This window comes from Oncorhynchus tshawytscha, linkage group LG05 (assembly GCF_018296145.1).
Source record: "Oncorhynchus tshawytscha isolate Ot180627B linkage group LG05, Otsh_v2.0, whole genome shotgun sequence".
NCBI classification, from domain to species: domain Eukaryota; kingdom Metazoa; phylum Chordata; class Actinopteri; order Salmoniformes; family Salmonidae; genus Oncorhynchus; species Oncorhynchus tshawytscha.
The window spans coordinates 27909634-27935995 of NC_056433.1; the positions used below are offsets into that span (position 1 = coordinate 27909634).

A 26362-nucleotide genomic window follows, 5' to 3' on the forward strand; every position below is an offset into this window, starting at 1 on the left:
GATCACTCGACTAAGCATGCCTCTCCTTAATGTCAATATGTCTTGTCCATTGCTGTTCTGGTTAGTGTTTATTGGCTTATTTCACTGTAGAGCCTCTAGTCCTGCTCACTATACCTTATCCAACCTATTAGTTCCACCACCCACACATGCAATGACATCTCCTGGTTTCAATGATGTTTCTAGAGACAATATCTCTCTCTTCATCACTCAATACCTAGGTTTACCTCCACTGTATTCGCATCCTACCATACATTTGTCTGTACATTATACCTTGATGCTATTTTATCGCCCCCAGAAACCTCCTTTTACTCTATGTTCCAGACGTTCTAGACGACCAATTCTCATAGCTTTTAGCCGTACCCTTATTCTACTCCTCCTATGTTCCTCTGGCGATGTAGAGGTGAATCCAGGCCCTGCAGTGCCTAGCTCCACTCCTATTCCCCAGGCGCTCTCTTTTGATGACTTCTGTGACCGTAATAGCCTTGGTTTCATGCATGTTAACATTAGAAGCCTCCTCCCTAAGTTTGTTCTATTCACTGCTTTAGCATACTCAGCCAACCCGGATGTTCTAGCTGTGTCTGAATCCTGGCTTAGGAAGACCACCAAAAATTCAGAAATTTTAATTCCAAACTACAACATTTTCAGACAAGATAGAACTGCCAAAGGGGCGGTGTTGCAATCTACTGCAAAGATAGCCTGCAGAGTTCTGTCCTACTATCCAGGTCTGTACCCAAACAATTTGAACTTCTACTTTTAAAAATCCACCTCTCTAAAAACAAGTCTCTCACCGTTGCCACCTGCTATAGACCACCCTCTGCCCCCAGCTGTTCTCTGGACACCATATGTGAACTGATTGCCCCCCATCTATCTTCAGAGTTCGTGCTGCTAGGTGACCTAAACTGGAACATGCTTAACACCCCAGCCATCCTACAATCTAAACTTGATGCCCTCAATCTCACACAAATTATCAATGAACCTACCAGGTACCTCCCCAAAGCCTTAAACACGGGCACCCTCATAGATATCATCCTAACCAACTTCCCCTCTAAATACACCTCTGCTGTCTTCAACCAAGATCTCAGCGATCACTGCCTCATTGCCTGCATCCGTAATGGGTCAGAGGTCAAACGACCTCCACTCATCACTGTAAAACGCTCCCTGAAACACTTCTGCGAGCAGGCCTTTCTAATCGACCTGGCCGGGGTATCCTGGAAGGATATTGATCTCATCCCGTCAGTAGAGGATGCCTGGATATTTTTAAAAATGCCTTCCTAACCATCTTAAATAAACATGCCCCATTCAAGAAATTTAGAACCAGGAACAGATATAGCCCTTGGTTCTCCCCAGACCTGACTGCCCTTAACCAACACAAAAACATCCTATGGCGTTCTGCATTAGCATCGAACAGCCCCCGTGATATGCAGCTGTTCAGGGAAGCTAGAAACCATTATACACAGGCAGTTAGAAAAGCCAAGGCTAGCTTTTTCAAGCAGAAATTTGCTTCCTGCAACACTAACTCAAAAAGTTCTGGGACACTGTAAAGTCCATGGAGAATAAGAACACCTCCTCCCAGCTGCCCACTGCACTGAAGATAGGAAACACTGTCACCAATGATAAATCCACCATAATTGAGAATTTCAATAAGCATTTTTCTACGGCTGGCCATGCTTTCCACCTGGCTACTCCTACCCCGGACAACAGCACTGCACCCCCAACAGCAACTCGCCCAAGCCTTCCCCATTTCTCCTTCTCCCAAATCCATTCAGCTGATGTTCTGAAAGAGCTGCAAAATCTGGACCCCTACAAATCAGCCGGGCTAGACAATCTGGACCCTTTCTTTCTAAAATTATCTGCCGAAATTGTTGCCACCCCTATTACTAGCCTGTTCAACCTCTCTTTCGTGTCGTCTGAGATTCCCAAAGATTGGAAAGCAGCTGCGGTCATCCCCCTCTTCAAAGGGGGGACACTCTTGACCCAAACTGCTACAGACCTATATCTATCCTACCGTGCCTTTCTAAGGTCTTCGAAAGCCAAGTCAACAAACAGATTACCGACCATTTCGAATCTCACCATACCTTCTCTGCTATGCAATCTGGTTTCAGAGCTGGTCATGGGTGCACCTCAGCCACGCTCAAGGTCCTAAACGATATCTTAACCGCCATCGATAAGAAACATTACTGTGCAGCCGTATTCATTGATCTGGCCAAGGCTTTCGACTCTGTCAATCACCACATCCTCATCGGCAGACTCGACAGCCTTGGTTTCTCAAATAATTCCCTCGCCTGGTTCACCAACTACTTCTCTGATAGAGTTCAGTGTGTCAAATCGGAGGGTCTGCTGTCCGGACCTCTGGCAGTCTCTATGGGGGTGCCACAGGGTTCAATTCTTGGACCGACTCTCTTCTCTGTATACATCAATGAGGTCGCTCTTGCTGCTGGTGAATCCCTGATCCACCTCTACGCAGACGACACCATTCTGTATACTTCCGGCCCTTCTTTGGACACTGTGTTAACAACCCTCCAGGCAAGTTTCAATGCCATACAACTCTCCTTCCGTGGCCTCCAATTGCTCTTAAATACAAGTAAAACTAAATGCATGCTCTTCAACCGATCACTACCTGCACCTACCAGCCTGTCCAACATCACTACTCTGGACGGCTCTGACTTAGAATACGTGGACAACTACAAATACTTAGGTGTCTGGTTAGACTGTAAACTCTCCTTCCAGACCCATATCAAACATCTCCAATCCAAAGTTAAATCTAGAATTGGCTTCCTATTTCGCAACAAAGCATCCTTCACTCATGCTGCCAAACATACCCTTGTAAAACTGACCATCCTACCAGTCCTCGACTTTGGCGATGTCATTTACAAAATAGCCTCCAATACCCTACTCAACAAATTGGATGCAGTCTATCACAGTGCAATCCGTTTTATCACCAAAGCCCCATATACTACCCACCATTGCGACCTGTACGCTCTCGTTGGCTGGCCCTCGCTTCATACTCGTCGCCAAACCCACTGGCTCCATGTCATCTACAAGACCCTGCTAGGTAAAGTCCCCCCTTATCTCAGCTCGCTGGTCACCATAGCATCTCCCACCTGTAGCACACGCTCCAGCAGGTATATCTCTCTAGTCACCCCCAAAACCAATTCTTTCTTTGGCCGCCTCTCCTTCCAGTTCTCTGCTGCCAATGACTGGAACGAACTACAAAAATCTCTGAAACTGGAAACACTTATCTTCCTCACTAGCTTTAAGCACCAACTGTCAGAGCAGCTCACAGATTACTGCACCTGTACATAGCCCACCTATAATTTAGCCCAAACAACTACCTCTTTCCCAACTGTATTTAATTTTTATTTATTTATTTATTTTGCTCCTTTGCACCCCATTATTTTTATTTCTACTTTGCACATTCTTCCATTGCAAAACTACCATTCCAGTGTTTTACTTGCTATATTGTATTTACTTTGCCACCATGGCCTTTTTTGCCTTTACCTCCCTTCTCACCTCATTTGCTCACATTGTATATAGACTTGTTTATACTGTATTATTGACTGTATGTTTGTTTTACTCCATGTGTAACTCTGTGTCGTTGTATCTGTCGAACTGCTTTGCTTTATCTTGGCCAGGTCGCAATTGTAAATGAGAACTTGTTCTCAACTTGCCTACCTGGTTAAATAAAGGTAAAATAAAATAAATAAATAAAAAAATTGCTCACTATATGTCGAGATGAGAGAGAATTTGTTTTGATCAGTCATGGAAATAAAAGTGCTGAAAATGTGTTGGCTCACTATTTAAAGAGAATATGGAGAACAAGCTATAGGATGAAAAATATGGGAGTTTTGGCATAGGTACAGCTGACTCGCGCTAGCTGAAAGACCATTTTTGCTTAATCCAACAATGCTGTCTGGAGGCTCTGTACAGAGGGTGTGACGCAATTGCGGAACCTCCGGAGGCTTGCAGAAGCTAGATTGAGCTCTGTACTGACGTGCGCCTTCCAAATTTTGCAACAATGCGGAGGGCACCGTATTTCTCCGTATAGGTCCACATTGACATAATTGGTTGACAGAAGGTCGGGGGCGGTACGTCCTGTATAAACACACTCACTTCCTTGATATTTCAGTTTTTTTAATAAAAATAAAATTGAACATTTTTCTAAAAAACAGTGGTTGCTTTGTCATTGTGTGTAGATTAAGGGGGGAAAACAAATCAATCCATTTTAGAATTAGGTTCTAACATAACAAATTGTGGAAAAAGTTGAGGTGTCTGAACTTTCCAAATGCACTGCATTTACCTACATAACTCAGTGTTATGTTAGCACATTTGTTTGTTGGAGTATTTGTGTACCAGCACGTGTTTATTGTGCATATTTTAAAAAAAGTGTGTATTTGTGGGGGCTTTTGCATGCGTGTTTGGGTGTGTTTTAATGGGGGAGCGGTGAAGGGTATAGCCATTAGAAGTAGCATCTGTTCATGTCATTACTACCACTACAGCAGGCCCCATTGCAGTCCTTTGTGCTGCACTAGTCCTCACCACGGGCCCTGGGAAGGTAAGAGTAGAGAGCCCAGAGTTTGTTTCAATCTGAAGGGATGGGGTGGAGAATAGTTGTAATGGTGTGACTTAGAAAGGTAGAGAACACTCTTAAATTTTAGTTTGGAGTGGGCATCCATTCCCATCTCATTAATTGAAAGAGATTTTCTTAATTGTTTTTGTTCTTTTGGTAGTTTAAGAGAGAATTTTGCATTTTATCTGAAGGGACCAATTAACACATACAGTAGGATCTGTGGGTCATGTTGGATTCAAACCCACAACTACTGTTTTAAGCAACCATGCGCCTTCCAACTAAGCCAACTGAAGCATCGCTTCTTAGAGGATTGTGATCTGTCCTCATCACTCATGTATGATACTATGCCCTATACTGTTCCCTGATGGCTAGCCAGAAGCCCCACGGAGAAGGCCACACGCCTAACTGTGCGTGAAATGTTCAGAGAGCCCGTTTAACCATTAGCACAGGTTTTTGGGGGAAGCGGCGTTGAACAGTCGACAAGCCCGGGCCTGCTTTGGGGTAAAAGTAGCAGGCTGGTTTGTCCCGCTTCAGCCCTGATCTGGCCTAGCCATACCGTACACTGCCCCTATGTCCCTTCCTCCTTTTGCTAACACTGGACTGAGAGCCTGGGGTAATTTTGATCAAATATTTTTTTTAAATCAACAAAAATCAGAAATCCACATTGGAAATGGAAAGTAAATTCAAAAGCTGCAGGTTTTCTAAATTCAATGAATTTAAATGGAATTGATCGCCTCAGTCTCCCGTCCTCCTACTCGAGGGCAAAGCGCTCAGCCCCTAGGAAGGGACTTCCTCTTCTTGAGCAGGGATGATGGAAAGGAGGCAGGAAGGAAGGGATAGAGGGCCCTAAAATGGAACATAGCCTTTCTTAATCAGTGCCCTGAGGCCAAAATCAATCATCATGTCTGGCGATAAAGAACTTTCCCCACCCAGGCTCCTTTTTATAATGGTTATGTGTGTACTGTATGTGCAGGGTTTCCTTCAGCTGGCTTTTGGACGATTTAAAAAAATTAATGAAAAAACGATAAATAAAATTGTCAACATAAATACATTTGACTGGTCAAGCTTATCGGTATATAGGTTAATTTGCATAATTGAGTGGAATTAAATTAGTGTGTGTGTATTTTCATTAGTCGTTATGATTCTTATCACACAGCATACAGAGTCTAGTTTGAGCGGAAAATCTGTAAGAACGCGAGAGCTGCTGCTGCTACAGATCCTGTTATAAATGCACGTTTCACTCCAGCAACAATTTGAAATGCAATTGTGTGTTAACGGTTTGGACGCCACTATTAAAGAGCTACTATTTTCTCCCATCTCTTATAAGGCATGTCTTACATTGTTTCAAAGTAGCCGAGACAAAATTTGTTTCTATAAACCTGGAGGAAATTATTTTCTTAAGTCTTCCAAATGCCATTGAAACAAGTAACATATATTTATCTCATGTAATATTCTTTCATTGTCCAAAGGCACAATCTTAGTTATATTAGCAACCCATGCTAGTTGCATCTTTAGATCTCCCATCTTTCAACATTTCTAATGAATATTTCCATCTCTGTCACATGAGAACGCTCGCATGTGCTGTGCGTTTTTGACTTGTTTTCCCGCTAATTGCATTATGCAACAAACATTAACTGTAAAAAGCAGTAGGCTACACGCTATCTTGGCACACCTGTATTTAGGCATTTTCTCCCTTCTCTGCAGATCCCCTCAAGCTCTGTCAGGTTGGATGGAGAGTGTCGCTGCTCAGCTATTTTCAGGTCTCTCCAGAGATGTTTGATCAGGTTTAAGTCTGGGCTCTGGCTGGGCCACTCAAGGACATTCAGAGACTTTTCCAGGAGCCACTCCTGCGTAGTCTTGGCTGTGTGCTTAGGGGCGTAGTCCTGTTGGAAGGTGACCCTTCGCCCCAGTCTGAGGTCCTGAGCGCTCTGGAGCAGGTTTTCATCAAGGATCTCTCTGTACTTTGCTCTGTTCATCTTTCCCTCGATCCTGACTAGTCTCCCAGTCTCTGCCGCTGAATGTCATCCCCACAGCATGATGCTGTCACCACCATGCTTCACTGTAGGAATGGTGCCAGGTTTCCTCCAGACGTGACACATGCCATTCAAGTCAATCTTGGTTTCATTAGACCAGAAAATATTGTTTCTCATGGTCTGAGTCCCTTATGTGCCTTTTGGCATACTCCACTCTACCATAAAGGTCTGATTAGTGGAGTGCTGCAGAGATGCTTGTCTTTCTGGAAGGTTCACCCATCTCCACAGAGGAACTCTGGCGCTCTGTCAGAGTGACCATCGCATTCTTTTTCACCTCCCTGACAAAGGCCCTTCTCCCCTGATTTGCTCAGTTTGGATGGGTGGCTAGCTCTAGAAAGAGTTGGTTGTTCCAAACGAATTCCATTTAAGAATGATGGAAGCCACTGTGTTCTTGGGGACTTTCAATGCTGCAGATCATTTTTTTGCACCTTTCCACAGATCTGTGCCTCAACACAATCTCAGAGATGTATGGACAATTCCTTCAACCTCATGCCTTGGTTTTTTCTCTGACATGCACTGTCAGCTGTGGGACCTTTTTGTATAGACAGGTGTGTGCCTTTCCACATCATGTCCAATCAATTGAATTTACCACAGGTGGACTCCAAGTTGTAGAAACCTCTCAATAATGATCAATGGAAACAGGATGCACCTGAGCTCAATTTCTTGTTTCTTATTAAAAGGTCTGAATACTTATCTAAATACCTTTTTTTCTTTTCTCTTTTTCCTCCCCTTCAAAAATTTCTACAAACCTGTTTTTGCTTTGTCATTATGGAGTGTTGTGTGTAGATTGAAAAAAAAGTGTTAGGGTTTGCTGGTATCCAGATTTTCATACCTTCACACTGTGCCTGTCCCATACTGGGTATACGGTATTACCGGCAGTGCACACAAAGGGGGCTATTTATTTTCCAAACATCAAATATCCCAAAAAGTATCAGTTAGCAGAATGCTAACCAATACAAAGGGATTCCCGTAGCGGATGCTAGGTAAATACTAACTAGGACAGACAACCCACTTCATAAAGTTATGCAAGTATCTCAAAATACCTCTGTTTGCTGAACACAAAACAAATATTAGATGGCATGGATCTTAGTAGTGAATTTCATCTGAAGACTAGTTCCCCTGCACCGGATCACCTCACAACGCACTCCATGGGAGAGACTGGGCAGGGCTTCCTGCCTCTACAGACACTTCCGCTTTACCAACACAAACCCCAGCCCTCAAGTCTCCCACCACCAAAAACTATAATACACACACGGCACTACTGTCTGTCACACACGGACACAGGGCCATCCATGAGTGCAGCTGAGACGATGCCCTAACCTGGAGACCCTCTACTCTGCATAGTGACACAGCAATACATCCATTCCAAAACCAGCCCAGAGTCAATAAGACAAACAAAATTCAAAACACATACCTCAATTAAATCATACACCACGCTGGTATCAAAGCAACTCCATACTAAGTGGGTATTTGAATATTTCTGGGGTCAATCAGTGTGCCTTAATGCTCACTCCGACCTTGCGGCTCGGATAAAATAACAGGTTAGCATGCCATCTCCTTTGTGTGACATGCCGATGACAGGCAAGTTAGCTACAGTACGTGGCTTACTGTACTGTCATACCCTCTGTGTTACAATCCCATTATTAAGGCATTAAAGGGATAGTTTACTCAAATTACAAGATTTACATTGGTTTCCTTAGCTCAATGAAGTTAATGATTTGCATAAGATAATTTGGACATAAAGAGAAATGTTCCCTCTAAACTGCGCGCCTGCAGTAGTCCCGTGTCTGCCGTGCAGAAATATCAGCCCACTGAGAGAAGCACTAGATTGAACTTCACTCAACTTTCTAGAGCAGTGGTCATGTCGATCTCCAAGGCATTCCTAGTCGATCGTCAAACCTTTCTGTAAGATTACCGTGTCGGCAGTAACATAGCAGGCATAAAAGAAAGCTACAGCAAAGTTGATACTGTGAGATTTCAATTTTTTTTAAACCACGACTAGAGAGAGACCGTCAATATAGCAAAGAGCTGCTGTTTTTCTAAGTGAGTTCATGTTTAAGTTCTTACTCCGCACTGTCAACACTTTGTATTCAACACTTTTAACCATAAAATGCGTGTTCTTCCTATTTCCACTCAGCGCTACAACAAGCACTGCATCAGTAATTAATTAGTTGGAAAGTGTATCTATAGGTGTTATCATTCATGGCTTGGGTCTTTTTTGTATCAAGGAATATTTCACTATTCTCTCAGGTGTAAAAACATGAATTTGTACATTAGGCAGAAATAATGTGGTGCGACTCGAGTTTCCCCATCAGCTGAAAGACTGTCCATTTTTTTTGGTCAGTGTCAGTGGAATACAACAATGGATCTATTACCGGTGTGATCATATAGCCTTCCTCAAATTGAGGGATTTTTTTTTTGCCTGAACAACAATGCATTGGCAGGGCATTTCATGCAAAGCTAATATACGGTGATAATGTATTGACCTTAGGGCTAGCATGCACAACTTGGAATGAATGTAAAGTGAACTCCGATGAACAGTGGATAAGACTTGTGCTGAAACTCCTACCTACAGAATGCATACTGCAGATAAACACAACAACCTCGCCACACTCCTGTCCGAGTCGCGAAAACGAAAGAAAGAAAAAGGCCAGTGAATCTCCCTTAGTGCCAGAAATATGGGGTGACCGTTTAGTCATGGTAAACCAGCTCTGATGCTGCTGATGGTCACTAGTAGCCTACCAAACTTGTTATTTGTCTGGTACTCAGCAGTCTATTGTCCCTCTAACTCTGACATCAATGCAAATGTATTCAAATCTAATCAAACACTTCATGAGAGTCCATAAGCTCATGTTGCTCAACATTTCTGTAGGCTATGCAATTGCGGGAGAAAACAGTGATGGCCACTAATAAAGAGAGGAGGATCCCATCAGCTTTCTATAGGCTAGGCCTACTATATTTCTCAACTTTCCTAATATTAAACATTGTTTATATTTTCAACAGGAGTATAGCTTACCTGGCTGGCATGAAAATAAAGCACGGTGAAAGTGTCCTATTCTCTAAGTGCGTAGATTACATATTTTTTCCACCGCCCCTGTTTTACAGTTGCATGATAATGCTCTATTCTAAATCCAAACAAATTTCACACATATATTATTTACTATGTTATGACAAGATTAAATCAAGTCTGATGGGTGACAATGTTAGCCTATCACTTGTGAATGATATATTATCACTTTATTATGCTGATGTCCATCCTTACATAATTAGAAAAAGGAGCTTATCATGATTAAAATGGTGTCCATTTGAAAATCTAAATATACACATTGTGAGATATTTGGCAAAATACAGACATACCTATATTTCCCTATAGGAAACAGTGGGATGACCTCAGAGTTCCATGGGTAATTTTTTACCAGCAGCGTGGGCAGGTCTCATTGCCAACAATAGCAAAGCAGGCATTGTGCCGTAGAATAATAGGCTGGGAATAGAATGTTCGGAAGACGAGTTGGTGCTCAATAGAACTAATAGGAGCTGGCAGGGTGAAAAATGCCAAAATTAGGCCCGTTTTTTTTTCGTGATTACTTCAAAAATACAGCAAGCAGCTGGGACACAAGGTAATATTATGTAACTGGGCTTCACAGTGGATGCCATGAACTACTTTTTATCAGAAAAAAGCATTGTTAAAAATGTCTGCCTAACTATTAGAGGTGAACGGAACACCATGCCCTTTTCCTCTCACTTTTTCAATACAGTGGATAAAAAGGGTTATGCCAGGTGTAGCTGCCTGAAAGAGATCAATTATGCAAACAAAGTGTAAATTACAAAATATATAGTGGGGCAAAAAAGTATTTAGTCAGCCACCAATTGTGCAAGTTCTCCCAATTTAAAAAGATGAGAGGCCTGTAATTTTCATCATAGGTACACTTAAACTACAGACAAAATGAGAAGAAAAAAATCCAGAAAATGACATTGTAGGATTTTTTATGAATTTATTTGCAAATTATGGTGGAAAATAAGTATTTGGTCACCTACCAACAAGCAAGATGTCTGGCTCTCACAGACCTGTAACTTCTTTTAAGAGGCTCCTCTGTCCTCCACTCGTTACCTGTATTAATGGCACCTGTTTGAACTTGTTATCAGTATAAAAGACACCTGTCCACAACCTCAAACAGTCACACTCCAAACTCCACTATGGCCAAGACCAAAGAGCTGTCAATGGACACCAGAAACAAAATTGTAGACCTGCACCAGGCTGGGAAGACTGAATCTGCAATAGGTAAGCAACTTGGTTTGAAAAAATCAACTGTGGGAGCAATTATTAGGAAATGGAAGACATACAAGACCACTGATAATCTCCCTCGATCTGGGGCTCCACGCAAGATCTCACCACGTGGGGTCAAAATGATCACAAGAACGGTGAGCAAAAATCCCAGAACCACACAGGGAGGACCTAGTGAATGACCTGCAGAGAGCTGGGACCAAAGTAACAAAGCCTACCATCAGCAAGGGCATTGAAGATGAAACGTGGCTGGGTCTTTCAGCATGACAATGATCCCAAACACACCGCCCGGGCAACGAAGGAGTGGCTTCGTAAGAAGCATTTCAAGGTCCTGGAGTGGCCTAGCCAGTCTCCAGATCTCAACCCCATAGAAAATCTTTGGAGGGAGTTGAAAGTCTGTTGCCCAGCAACAGCCCCAAAACATCACTGCTCTAGAAAAGATCTGCATGGAGGAATGGGCCAAAATACCAGCAGCAGTGTGTGAAAACCTTGTGAAGATTTACAGAAAATAACAAAGGGTATATAAACAAAGTATTGAGAAACTTTTGTTATTGACCAAATACTTATTTTCCACCATAATTTGCAAATAAATTCATAAAAAATCCTACAATGTGATTTTCTGGATTTTTTTTTTTTCTCCTTTTGTCTGTCATAGTTGAAGTGTACCTATGATGAAAATTACAGGCCTCATCTTTAAGTGGGAGAACTTGCACAATTGGTGGCTGACTAAATACTTTTTTGCCCCACTATGTATATGTGTGTGTGTATGTGTGTGTGTGTGTGTGTGTGTGTGTGTGTGTATATATAATTTTTTTGTTGTTGCATTGTTTGCTGTTTTCTTCTGTCTTTTCCTTTTTTTTCTCTTTAGTTCATTCTCTTGGTTGTTGGTGGTGGGGAATGGAATTAATTCAAAAAAGATTTTTCCGGCAGGGGTCTCGAATGGTTGAGGGACAGCTATTGGGAACTGTGGGAGGGATCTTGGAGGGTTTGTGTTTCACAAGATTGTGATAACTATAATAATGGCCACTATAATAGAATACAAATAGAATGCCTGTTTGTTTCATTCTATTTATAATTTAATGTTTTTTTCCCAAGTGCAGTATTTAGATGTGTGTGTGTGTGTGTGGTCACAAGCATTATATTATAAAGGCTGTCATGGCTAACTGCAATATTAGTGTATTGTTTTTTTCTCAAGACTTGAGTGTCAGTTGCAGTGAAGTCTTGGTGACAAATAACATTGGATTGCTTTCTTTACATTAGCTGTGCGTTAGATTCACATTAACCACTTATTTTACACAAACTGATCATGTAGATCATATTCATTCCCTTTTTTAGCCCTCACCAGTTTCCATTCCTGTTAAAGGGTAATGAAACCAATATGGATTTTGGGTGAACTATCAATTAGTAGAGGGGCTTCACCAACTTGGAGGACAATGGAAGGTGATAAGGAATTAATTATTGTTTAAAGTAAAACCAACATGATATAATTTTACATTTAAACTTACATTTAACAATAAAGATTTCTTACCAACTTCCACTGTCCTCCCAGATTTGCTGAATCTCCTCTTCAGTTTACTCCTCAGTTCATGCACCTTGGTTGAAGAGCTAGGTAGAGGCAGTGTTCCTTAGCCACAAAGCATCTCAGAGGAGGAGTGCTGATCTTAGATCAGTTTGGCCTTTTCGATAATAATGAATAAGATTATATGGACAGATCCTAGATCACCACTCCTACTCTGAGAAGCTTTGTCGATACTGGCCCAGGTGTTAATCCCGCATTGACACACACACACACACACACACACACACACACACACACACACTCACATAGATGCACACACACCAACTAGTTTGGAATTGAGGAATTTTTACCCTGCCAAAATTTATAGATTTTTATGGATCGCAATTTTGGTTTCAAATCAGTTTCCATTTTGTACAGTTAGCCTTTACACTTGTGGAAATTGGCCTATATGGATAGGGCTAAATTTGAAATGTTTCTTACAGAAATATGAATCGTAGAGACCGAGCTCTGGCTTCATGTACAGGATGTTACTCTACAGCCACTACGTTCCAATTTAGGTGCCATTTTCAACACGTATACAGGTACGAGTGTAAAAGGTTAACGCTCAAAAGTATCATCAACATAGCAGGATGCTTACCTACTTAGAGCCTAGAACAACGTAATTCAAGTAGCGAATATTCTTCCCACTGTGTGCCCTCACATGGCTACGTTGGGAAGACCCAATCGGGGCAGTCTGGGTAGATATGTATTTATTTGTTTTCTGTAAGCAGGAAGTTGTCCCACTGCGTATGATGATGTCATGTAATATAGTTAATTTACTTTATTAAATAAAATCAGTTGTATTTGTCACATGCGCCAAATACAACAGGTGTAGTGAAACGCTGACTTACAAGCCCTTAACCAACAATGCAGTTTTAAGAAAAATAAGTTAAAGTATTTACTAAAATAAACTGAAGTAACAAAAATAGAAAAATAACAAATTATTAGAGCAACAATAAAATAACAGGAACAATGCTATATACAGGGGCTACCTGTACAGCAACCAATATAAACCTTTGTGATTCTCACTTTTATTCATCCCCTGAAAAATAATGAATGAATCAAACTGAATAAGCTCTCTCTCTTTCTCTGCTCCCTTTTCTTTCCAGTGTTTCGGTTCTGATCTTCAACACCACCTCGCACTGCTTCGTCTTGGTCAAGCAGTTCCGCCCAGGTAATAGCCCCTTTATTGCTCTAATCATCTTTCATCCACAAGGACAGTTTTTTTCTTCTTGTAAGGACTGTAAATTCACATCCCTTTCCATATATTTTTTATTAGACAGTGACGAGGGACAGGAAAGTGCAGGAAAGTAAGGCAGAGAAAGTGTGTTAGAAGGGCGTGGGTCTGATTTCGAACCCACCACAACCTTGCTTTATCCCTGTGGGGAAACCCTGCTATTGTCACATTCCAAGCTTCTTACCCAACACCTGTGTATTATGCTGAACTCCCACTTGAGCGTGTCAAGTGCAACAATATGCCCCCTGCCACGTGGCCTGGGATCTGTCTGGCACTGTCGAGGCTTGTCTACTACTGTGAAAAATGCTGATGGACTCTATCCACCCGGCTGGTGCACCGCCCCATCAAGGCTTTAAAAGCCATTAGTCATCCCGTGGCACGCGGTCCTGTTCCATTGCATCAGCTAACGCCTACCTTCATCTCCCGCCACCCCTGTGGTATTCACCAGGGTTGGGGTCGATTTCTTTGTGAGTTTAAATGGAATTGTAATGGAATTTAACCCAACCCTGGTGTGGACCGATGAGGGGGGAAAACAGGCGCTTAATTATATATTAATTTTGGCTGCTTGTGGTAGGCTGTGGGGCATTTGCCATATTATGTAGAAGGATTGGGTGCTTACATGTATCCCGTCCTCTTAGATCTGCAAACCCTGAATAATTTGTGTCAAAGGGTAGGGAATGGGGCCCATATCTCACCCGCTTAACTGATTCTAGGGAAGGTTGCTAAAGCCATGGAGGTCCCATCAGTAATGTCTTTGGTGCAGGTTACAATGGGGTGAGGTGCAGATGCAGATCTCATCAGTCTTCCATTTGATATATCATAAGCGGAGCAGTGCACACACACATGGAGGTCACTCTGACAGCGCTCCAGAGTTCCTCTGTGGAGATGGGAGTAACTTCCAGTAGGACAACCATCTCTGCAGCACTCCACCAATCAGGCCTTTACGGTAGATTGGCCAGACAGAAGCCACTTCTCAATAAAATGCACGTGACAAACCACTTAGTTTGCCAAAAGGCACCTAAAGGACTCTGATCATGAGAAACAAGATTCTCCTGCCAAGATTGAACTCTGGCCTGAATGCCAAGTGTCACATCTGGAGGAAACTAGGCACCTCATCTGGCCAATACCATCCCTACGGTGAAGCATGGTGGTGACAGCATCATGCTGGGGGATGTTTTTCAGCGGCAGGGACTGGGAGACTAGTCAGGATCAAGGAAAGATGAACAGAGCAAAGTAAAAAGATCCTTGATGAACCTGCTAAGGACCTCAGACTGGGGCGAAGGTTCACCTTCCAACAGGACAACAACCCTAAGCACACAGACAAGACAACGCAGGATTGGCTTCGAGACGACAAGACAACGCAGGATTGGCTTCGGGACAAGACAACGCAGGATTGGCTTCGGGACAAGTCTCTGCATGTCCTTGAGTGGCCAGCCAGAGCCCAGACTTAAATCCGTTCGAACATCTCTGGAGAGACCTGAAAATAGCTTTGCAGCGACACTCTCCATCCAACCTGACAGAGCTTGAGAGGATCTTCTGAGAAGAATGAGAGAAACTCCCCAAATGTAGGTGTGCCAAGCTTGTAGCTTCGTACCCAAGAAGAGTTGAGGCTGTAATCGTGCTTCAATAAAGTACTGAGTAAAGAGTATGAATACTTGTGCTATTTTAGTTGTATAAAATATAAATATTTGCAGAAATTTCTAAAAACCTGTTTTTGCTTTGTCATTATGGGGTATTGTGTGTAAATTGATGAGAAAAAAAACATTTAATACATTTTTAAGGCTGTAATGTAACGATGTGATGCTTTCCGAACGCACTGTATGTATAGATTGCATTTTATTACTGCTACAGTGCAGTATTCTTGATTTTATTTTTACATTTGAATTGCTTGACATTTGACTGCATTGTTAGGAGCTTGCAACGTAAGCATTTCGCTGCACTGTCATAACACCTGCTAAACTGTGTACGCGATCAGTGGACTTTGATTTTATTTTATCTTCCAGTTTAATTTCATACAGACAAACACACCTCGTGTCTGCACTCTATGAAAAAAAAGCATTGGATGCATTTGTTTACTCCAGCTCACCTCCAAACACAATGCTTCCTTGTGTAATAGTGCGCAAAATGCCCCCGTTACTATGCGAGGCAGGGAACGTCCTTTGTTCGCCGCTAAGGCGCTGGGGACAGTGCGCTCCACAGAATGGAAGGAAGGCCTCGCATTGAATGTCTGTGTGTCCCAAATGACAACCTATTCCCTGTATTGTGCACTACTTTGACCAGAGCCCTATGAAGGGAATAGGGTGACATTTGGGATGTATTCAGTTACATTTTTTTCCCATTGCTTGAGGAACAATGTGTCTAAAAAGGTCAGCCTTTGTTTGAAGGCCATTGTGAGGCGACAAAATCACTTACAGGCGTTTTTGGTCGAAAGCTGATTTGTTTGAATAAAGTAAATGTGTCACCCTATTTTTATCACACTCTACGTTTTTTCCTTCCACCAGTAAAGTTTTTTAAAATGTATTTAGGGGTTATGCTTTTCATGATTTTATAGGGGTAGGATTTTACTAGAAATGCAGTTCACAGAAACAGTTTCAGACAATTATTATATCTCAATTGTGGCCTAATTTGAAGGATTAAAACCTAGACTTTGATATGAACTGCGTACTATCACACTCAATTGTCGAGAAGTGAAAGGAACGATACATCACTGAGAAAAAGGTATATAGGCCTCCAAGTTGATGTCACTATACTGTAACATCTATTGCTATCTAGCTCAACCACTCTCACACTCTCCACCCACTCTCCCTCTCTCCCCCTGCAGCTGTGTACATGTGCGAGTGGGAGAGGACCAAGCCCAAGGCACCTGACTCTAGCGAGCAGGTGGCGGAGGAGAAAGAGGGGGCTGCGGTTGGGGGCGGGGAGACGCCCCCAGGCTCAGTGGGGATGACCTACGAGCTTTGCGCTGGCCTGGTGGACAAGGCTGACCTGTCGCTGGAAGAGATCGCCAGGCAGGAGGTACTGGAGGAGTGTGGCTACGATGTGCCAGTCGCCAAGCTGCGGAGGATCACCTCATACAGGTGTGTGTGTGTACCTATGGCTTTGAGGTGAATGTTCCCCTAGTTACAGGTCTAGGATCAGCTTCCACTCCCCTAATCTTAAACTTAAAAACTTCTTAGGGATCAAATCCCGTTAACGGGATCGATTTGACAACATTTGGTGAAATGGCAGAGCGCCAAATTAAATTTATTAGAAATATTTTACTTTCATACAATCACAAGTGCAATACACCAAATTTAAGGTTTACTTCTTGTTAATCCAGCCACCGTGTCAGATTTCAAAAAGGCTTTACGGCGAAAGCAAACCATGCTATTATCTGAGGACAGCACCCCATCAAACAAACACAGACAAATATTTTATCCCGCCAGGCAACTTAGAAATAACGATATAATTCATGCCTTACCTTTGAAGAGCTTCTTCTGTTGGTACTCCAATATGTCCCATAAACATCACAATTGTCCTTTTGTTAGATTAATTCTGTCGTTATATCTCCAAAATGTCCATTTATTTGGCGCCGTTGATCCAGAAAAACACTGGTTCCAACTAGCGCAACATGACTACAAAATATCTAAGTTACCTGTAATCGTTGTCCAAACATTTCAAACAACTTTCCTAATACAACTTTATTTACGTTAAAAAAATACCTAATCTATCAAATTTAAGACGGGATAAACTGCATTCAATAGCAGATAAAAACAAAGTAGAGCGTGCTTTCAGGTCGCGCACCCCAACCACAACAGTACACTAGACTCGACCCTCGTTCTGAACAGACCTACTTCTTCATTACACAAAGGAAAAAGATCAACCAATTTCTAACGACTGACATCCAGTGAAAGCGATAGGAACTGCAAGCAAGTCACTTAGGTTTTCTATGTGGATCTAGATTTCTATTGAAAAGACTGTCACCTCAAAAAAAACATTTTCCAGGATGGTTTGTTTTTGGGGTATCGCCTGCCAAATAAGTTCTGTTATACTCAGACATCATTCAGAGTGTTTTCTATCCAAATCTACTAATAATATGCATATCCTAGCTTCTGGCCCTGAGTAGCAGGCAGTTTACTTTGGGCACGCTTTTCATCCAGAGGTGAAAATACCACCACCTAGCCTAGAGAGGTTAACCGTTAGTGAGGAAGATGCAAAACTGAGCCAAGATCAGCGTCTAGGGCCGTGTTCATCCTACACGGCTCAACACACCCATTGCTTCATACAGGCGCATACGAGCACACACATATGCATACGAGCATGCACATGTATACATGCAACATACAGTTATACGCCTATGCAACATATACGGCTATGCAACATACAGTTGAAGTCGAAGTTTACATACACTTAGGTTTGGTGTCATTTAAATCTCGTTTTTCAACCACTCCACAAGTTTCTTGTTAACAAACTATAGTTTTGGCAAGTCGGTTAGGACATCTACTTTGTGCATGACACAAGTAATTTTCCCAACAATTGTTTACAGATTATTTCACTTATAATTCACTATCACAATTCCTGTGGGTCAGAAGTTTACAATACACTAAGTTGACTGTGCCTTTAAACAGCTTGGAAAATTCCAGAAAATTATGTAATGGCTTTAGAAATTTGATAGGCTAATTGACATCATTTGAGTCAATTGGAGGTGTATCTACGGATGTATTTCAAGGCCTGCCTTCAAACTCAGTGCCTCTTTGCTTGACATCATGGGAAAATCAAAAGAAATCAGCCAAGACCTCAGACAAAAATTGTAGACCTCCACAAGTCTGGTTCATCCTTGGGAGCAATTTCCAAATGCCTGAAGGTACCACATTCATCTGTACAAACAATAGTACGCATGTATAAACACCATGGGACCACATAGCCGTCATACTGCCCAGGAAGGAGATGCGTTCTATCTCCTAGAGAAGAACGTACTTTTGTACGAAAAAGCGAAAATCAATCCCAGAACAACTGCAAAGGACCTTGTGAAGATGCTGGAGGAAACCGGTACATAAGTATCTATATCCACAGTAAAACAAGTCCTATTTCGACATAACCTGAAAGGCCGCTCAGCAAGGAAGAAACCACTGCTCCAAAACCGCCGTAAAAAAGCCGGACTCCGGTTACAACCGCACATGGGGACAAAGATCGTACTTTTTGGAGAAATGTCCTCTGGTCTGATGAAACAAAAATAGAACTGTTTGGCCATAATGAACATCGTTATGATTGGAGGAAAAAGAGGGAGGCTTACAAGCCAAAGAACACCATCCCAACCGTGACGCATGGGGGTGGCAGCATCATGTTGTGGGGGTGCTTTGCTGCAGGAGGGACTGGTGCACTTCACAAAATAGATGGCATCATAAGTAAGGCCAAAATTCACCCAACTTATTATGGGAAGCTACAAATGTTTAATTTTGTTGTTATAATAAGGTTGGTTGCAACTGGAGAATTGGTGTGGAAATCTGTTGCAGCTCACTCAAGTCGACTACAAAACCCGCAATGCTCTCTATGGGCTGGCTGGCTAGCTAGATAAGGAGCTAGAAAACGTAGCTACACACAATAATGCCAAAGTCAATATCATCATGTAAAGTAGCTAGTTAATGCAGTTTGTTTAGGTGGTTGTACAACTATCAATTTAGGAGTCTACAATCTCGCCATGTTCAACCTGCAGATTGTGTGCTTCACAGAGTTGTCTGACATTTGCAACGGCACCATGCATTTTACACCCTGGACTGAAGACCGACAAATAGGAGAAATGTGGTAGACCCTCTGTTAAATTACAAATTTTGCGAGGTAGAAATATTGCAAAAATATGATCAATGGTTCATTCGAGAGCCGACAACCTCCTGCGTTATGACATTGGCCAGAAATATGACATACAGTATGACAGTTTTCACAATCTAAAAGTAATCTTCCTATTAACTTCCAGTATAGTGAGAGTGGCTTCATCACAATGCAATGTCAGACCGGTTGTAGTTCTGCCTGCGTGAACGGCAAGAGCTCAGATAAACATGAATTGACCCCGGATCTATAGAACATCTCTCAGAGATGCCCAAAAATTATATGACATTCAAAATCTTTATTTTACGTGAGCGAAGGCACCCCTTCTGGTACGACCAAAGGACCCTCAGTAACCCTTTACATTTGTGCGAATTGGCCTATGAAAAATGCATACGCATGGTAGCAATTGAAAATGAACAGTTTGGTGATGAAAAAGTTATTAGACCAAAGTTGAGGACACTGCTGTTCACCTGACTTAATACTGAATCCATTGCACTTTAGATCTTATGTGCATTTTATATTCTGTACTTTTCACTCTATTTGTTGATAACGAAATCTGAAAATACTCTTGATACATTCAGTAACATGATAAGAATATTCCTGAAAAATGCGTAGTAGATGCAACATAAGACCAAGAACTAACTGATGCCTCCAATTGGCCACACACCTCTCCAAAGTGTGCACAGTTCCTTTTATGATTTCAACTATAAGATACTTTTTTGAGCATTCCTAACTGTACTGTTGAGGGACTAGAGCAAGCACACTTGTAGTTGTTTTGTTTGAAACACAGCCCTCTATCCCTGCCATCACACCATTACTGTCAGGTGCCCATAATTTGAAAGCTTGTTCTTTTGCCAACATGACTAGCTCAGTTATAAAATGCCATCATAGTGTTTGGCTTTCACGGGGCAATTCAGAGAAATAGATTGTAATTTTGGTGCGCGTAGAAAGGAGTCATGCATGCATTCAGGTGTTCCGTGGCAAATTTTCTTCACAATAGACAAATATATGACTAACCGAGAAGCTCAATCTTGGGTAAGGGCGCATTCACACTGGCGACGCAGTCGCATGCAGAGCTGGTGGAGGAGTATGTGCCATGTGTAATTTGATGCGGAGTTTGATGTGCGTTTAGCGCAATCTCATGCAAGCAAGACCCTACCCCTTCACCATTCCAACACACCTTCCCATTTAAGTACATTGAGTTGGCGCTGTCATTTTACCCTGCGTTGCTCGTTGTGAACGCACCCTAACAATTCACTGGCGCCACCCCGGCTTAAGCACCTCGATCCAATCAACTGAGCCATGGGGTGAGGAACCTTGGTCAGTTGGTAACACTCTTGGCTCCATGCATGTGTGGCTCCCCTCTGGAGACAATGTTCAATCCCTGTGTGCTCCCTTCGGACTGTCTCTCCTCTCCCATCTCCCACTTAGTTTCACATTTATCTGTCAATATAGCACCTAAAATACGTAAGGAGAGTGACTCTTCACCACCCCCCCCACAAAAAAAACCAGAACGACAGGAACCTTGGTGTTCACATCGAGTTTAAAGGACAGACCAGCTTTCTCCTTGATACAGTCGTATGAAAAGGTTTGGGCACCCCTGACAATTTCTATGATTTCCATTTATAAATAATTGGGTGTTTGGATCATCAATTTAATTTTGATCTATCAAATAACTGATGGGACATAGTAATATTTCAGTAGTGAAATTAGTTTTATTGGGTTAACAGAAAATGTGGAATATGCATCAAAACAAAATTAGACAGGTGCATAAATTTGGGCACCCCAATAGAAAAATCACATTATTTAGCAGAGCCTCCTTTTGCTAAAATAACAGCCTCTAGACACTTCCCATAGCCTCTGAGTGTCTGGATGAAGGTATTTTGGACCATTCCTCCGTACAAAACATCTCCAGTTCAGTTAGGTTTGATGGTTGCCGAGCATGGACAGCCCGCTTCAAATCATCCCACAGATTCTCAATGATATTCAGGTCTGGGGACTGGGATGGCCATTCCAGAACATTGTACTTGTTCCTCTGCATAAATGCCCGGGTAGATTTTGAGCAGTGTTTTGGGTCGTTGTCTTGTTGAAATATTCGGCCCCGGCGTAACTTCAACTTTGTGACTGATTCTTCAACATTATTCACAAGAATCTGCTGATATTGAGTGGAATCCATGCAACCCTCAACTTGAACAAGATTCCCAGTAACAGGACTGGCCACACAGCCCCACAGCATGATGGAACCCCCACCAAATTTTACTGTGGGTAGCAAGTGTTTTTCTTGGAACGCTGTGTTCTTTTGCCACCATGCATAACGTCCATTGTTATAACCAAATAACTCAGTCTTTGTTTCATCAGTCCACAGCACCTTATTCCAAAATGAAGCTGGCTTGTCCAAATGTGCGTTTGCATACCTCAAGTGACTCTGTTTGTGGTGTGTGTGCAGAAAAGGCTTCTTCCGCATCACTCTCCCATACAGTTTCTCCTTGTGCAAAGTGCGCTGAATTGTTGAAAGATGCACAGTAACACCATCTGCAGCAAGATGATGTTGTAGGTCTTTGGAGGTGGTTTGTGGAATGTTTTTGGACCGTTCTCACCATCCTTCGCCTTTGCCTCTCCGATATTTTACTTGGCCTGCCACTTCTGGCCTTAACAAGAACTGTGCCTGTGGTCTTCCATTTCCTCATTATGTTCCTCATAGTGGACACTGATAGCTTAAATCTCAGCAATAGCTTTTTGTAGCCTTCCTCTAAACCATAATGTTGAACAATTTTTGTTTTCAGGTCATTTGAGAGTTGTTTTGAGGCCCCCATGTTGCCACTTTTCAGAGGAGATTCAAAGAGAATAACAACTTGCAATTGGCCACCTTAAATACTTTTTCTCATGATTGGATGCACTTGTCTATGAAGTCTAAGGCTTAATGAGATCACCAAACCAATTGTGTGTTCCAATTAATCAGTGCTAAGTAGTTACAGGTATTCAAATCAACAGAATGACGAGGGTGCCCACATTTTTGCATAGCCTATTTTTCACATCTGATTTAATTTCATACAACTTAATATTGCTACACTAAAAATCTTTGTCTGGACAATACCCCAGTACTCAGCTTTTATTAGAAAATGAATGGCATGCCACTGTGATCATTTTCTGTGACGACAGAGTAAATTATTATGCAGCCTCAGAGGGGTGCCCAAACTTTCTCATACGACTGTATTTGCATGAGCATTTGCTTGCATTTCCCTGTCCACCCACGATCTACGGCAACATAACTTGCTGAAGTCGTATCTGCATCTGTAACATGGCTATTCTGCATCAATGACAATGGTGTTCGTTTACACTTTTATCTCCTTCCACTTCGCCGTTGTTTATCGCGGTACAAGTGGTGACTTGCTCTATGTTGACTCATTTAAAGGAGCAGTCCAGTGAAATGTGATTTTCCTGTTTTTGTATGATATTTCCACACTGAGGTTGAAATTAACAATGAAATTGTGAAAATTATGAGAATACCCTTTTAGTGTAAGCTTTAATTGTACTTTTTTTGCCTGGAATTTCAGCCTCTTCAGGTGGGATGGAGTTTTTTTAGCCCACAGCATGACAACACAGTCTGATCTGATTATTCTGAGCAATGACCAGTCATCTTTTATTTGCATATGTGTCCTCTTACTTTGAAAGGGTACACATGGTACTCTCTAGAGCAGGGGTGTTCAATTCCAGTCCTCGAGGGCCTGATGTCATAGTTTTGCCCTAGGTAATACACCTGACTCCAATAATCACCTAATCATGATCTTCAATGCAATTTGATTAATCAGCTGTATTTGCTAGGGATGGAGTAAGTGTGACACCAATCAGGCCCTCGGAGTTTCTCAGTCCTACTCTAGAGTCTAGACCAGGGGTATTCAACTCTTACCCTACGAGGTCCGGAGCCTGCTGGTTTTTTAATTCTACCTGATAATTAATTGCACCCACCCAGTGTACCCTGTGGAACTGGCTTCAAGATCCAGAGTTGAGTTTGAGGGGTCTAGATGATCCTGTCTGCCAATCAGGGCTGTGTATGTAAGTGTATAAAAATTTGTATCAACACGCCCAAATCTAATTCTATTTGTCACATGCGCCGAATACAACGAGTGTAGACCTTACAGTGAAATGCTTACTTACAAGCCCTTAACGAACAATGCAGTTTAAGAAAAATATCAACAAACAAGTAACGATCAGACTGAGTATTTTAATGGAAAAAGGAGGCTCAGGGAAAAATGATAACTATATTTGGAGTTATTTTCATTAAATACACAGTGCTCTATTAGACATACGGTGAGGATTTTAAAAATACAATTAAAAAGACTGCATTGATCCTTAATACATTTTTTATTTGTAGTGCGCTTTTCATTAACCGACATTTACAACACACTACATTAGCACCAACCTTAACCAGCTATTTGACCTTAACTGCATGTTTGAGCCATCACCAGCTTGTTCATAAAGTGATATAAAGCTTAGTTTATAAAAAACAATCCACTCAGTTGTATTGTTTGTATGGTAGTGTTGTAGTTTCATTTATTCATATAGGTAAGACTAACAGGAAAAGGAGATTGTATCCAGGGCCTTTTGGAGTACCAACTATCCATCCATCAAACAATTACAAATGACGGTCTGTTCTCTGACACTGTAGAACACTGCAGCGGAAAACATACGGAACCGCACCTCCCCCCTCCCTACCTATGTTCCCTCCACCTCTAGAGTGAAGACTTCCGTTCTTCTAACATGCCTTTTGATTTGACCCCACCAGCTCCACCACTTGTTGTGGTGTGTTTATCGGCATTGTTATGTGTAGGTTTCTTCCCGTCTTATTAGATGGGTATCGTCTTAACCCCCATGGCTAAACCCCATGGCCCCCTATGAGGGAGTGCCATGACAAAAGTACTTAGCTTGGAAACACTGTGCTCTGGGTGCTTCCATGGTGACAGGCGCCCACAGGCCCCAGCCCCTTTGGGTTCACGACTGGCTAACAATGGATGTTTGAATTCTTCCATAGTGGCAAAACAAGAGCCAGACAAACGAATGGTGTCTGTGTGTGACGTCTCAGCCGTAAGCTGGGACAATTGATTCCAGAGTAGTAAAATTAACATTGTAACACTTCTTTTTGTAACACTGCTTTAATAAATATTTTACACATTTTATTTTATTCCAAGGATGTGATTTTTCTTGCTATGGTGAAACCATTCTCTGTTTAAGTGTTATGGAGATTGAATTACCCCTAAACCCGTATAATATTTTTTCCTGTGCCATCCTGATCACATTCAGGTTGAATGTTTGTCAAGGTTAAAAGGGTTCAATGGTCTGCACACCTATATGTGAGCTTATTTAATAAAAATAATTTAAAAAAATGTGAAGTTCAGTTCCAGAGCTTTGTAATGGTATATCTATATCATACATTACAATTGGTGTAACATTGGGAAGCTATGCTGCATTGAAAGTTTATATACTTGTAAACACAGTTTTGAGGAAAAGCCCTTAAAAGATGTTTGCGGTGATTTCACACTTGCTAGAGAGCTCTTTGTTTACACCCATTTCGCATCATTCACACCTTTTAAGAAAACACTTTGAAGTTTGTAGAAATGTTAAAATAATGTGGGAGAATTTAACACGATATGGTAGGAGAAAATCCAAAGAAAAACCAACCAGAATTTTTTTGGAGAGAGAGACTATCTTCTTAGAATGAAGTATAAAGACCCTCGCTTGAAAAACAAGAAAAAGGCATTAATAGTGCTGTTTGCCCATCTTGATGCCGTAGCCAGTATATATTTCCTCAAAATCGTCAGAATTAATAAGGGAACTCAACAAATCAGTCATTATTTTTTACGTTTTTGCCGAGGTGGTCTCGGATGCAACATTTTAAATCTAAGATATTTGGTGCACTATTTCTCCAGTGAGAAAATGTGCATGAAAACAAGTTGTCTATCGTTGAATGACAACAAACACTACATTGCAGAATCCCTACTGTTGACCAACCACCGATGAAGGGGCGTGGACTTCTGCTTCCAAATATCAGGTTTTCTCGGGGAGAAATGTTGTGTGCATGAACAGCCAGAAAAAAAACCTTCCAGAAGACTAAAACAAACACATGTGGTCATATATGCGCAAACCGTTTCGGATGGGGAAACATGCGGATGCCGTTAGTTCTCATCTTTTTAAGAATTCACATGTAAAACATGACTGTCTATGACAATATGCTAAACAGAGGAAGAGTGTGGTAGTGTAGAAAACAACCAAAATATTTCAAGATTTAAAGTAGTAGCCTACAATAAGGAATACCTCCAGGTAAAATACACTTTATATAGTCCTGAGCCTTTAACCTAGCTTTGGTGCAGGTCATGTTTTTCTTCACATTATTGTCTCTGGTAAACACACTCTGTATATGAAATGAAAATGTTTATTTGTTCGCATGACCAGGATACAGCAGGTGTAAACGTTACAGTGAAATGCTTACTTCCTCAACAGCGCAGTGTCAATATTTAAAAATGTAAATGGTGTCAATATAAAGTGTCAATGCCAGTAGAGCAACAGAAGCCTGTGACATGTGGAGTTGTAGACATGACCGACAACTCATGTCCATCCCCGCCATTATCTCAGCCAATCATGGCTAGCCAGGAAGGACTCTGTCTTTCTCCCTATATAGCGCAGTGCTTTCTCCTTGGCTAAACTAGGCTTATAATTTAGCATTCATATTTACGGATCCCATACAAGTTTATAATTAAGGGACATGACCGTTCACAAGTTCAAGAATGCAATGCTTACAACTTGTCTAATCGTCTCTGCTAACTGAAATGTTGATTTGTTTCTAAATCAGACCATGATCAAACTACTAGCTATCAAACTAAGACTGGGG

General features: G+C 41.8%; 1 protein-coding gene across 1 annotated transcript in view; it reads left to right on the forward strand.

Moving 5' to 3' along the window:
* Nucleotides 1–26362, forward strand: part of nudt14 (nudix (nucleoside diphosphate linked moiety X)-type motif 14) — an 88066-nt gene that overhangs the window by 54977 nt on the left and 6727 nt on the right. Inside the window, exons 3-4 of the mRNA XM_024420558.2 lie at nucleotides 13550–13614; nucleotides 16499–16754. Coding sequence (XP_024276326.1) covers nucleotides 13550–13614; nucleotides 16499–16754 — 321 coding nt within the window. The remainder of the gene's footprint in view (nucleotides 1–13549; nucleotides 13615–16498; nucleotides 16755–26362) is intronic.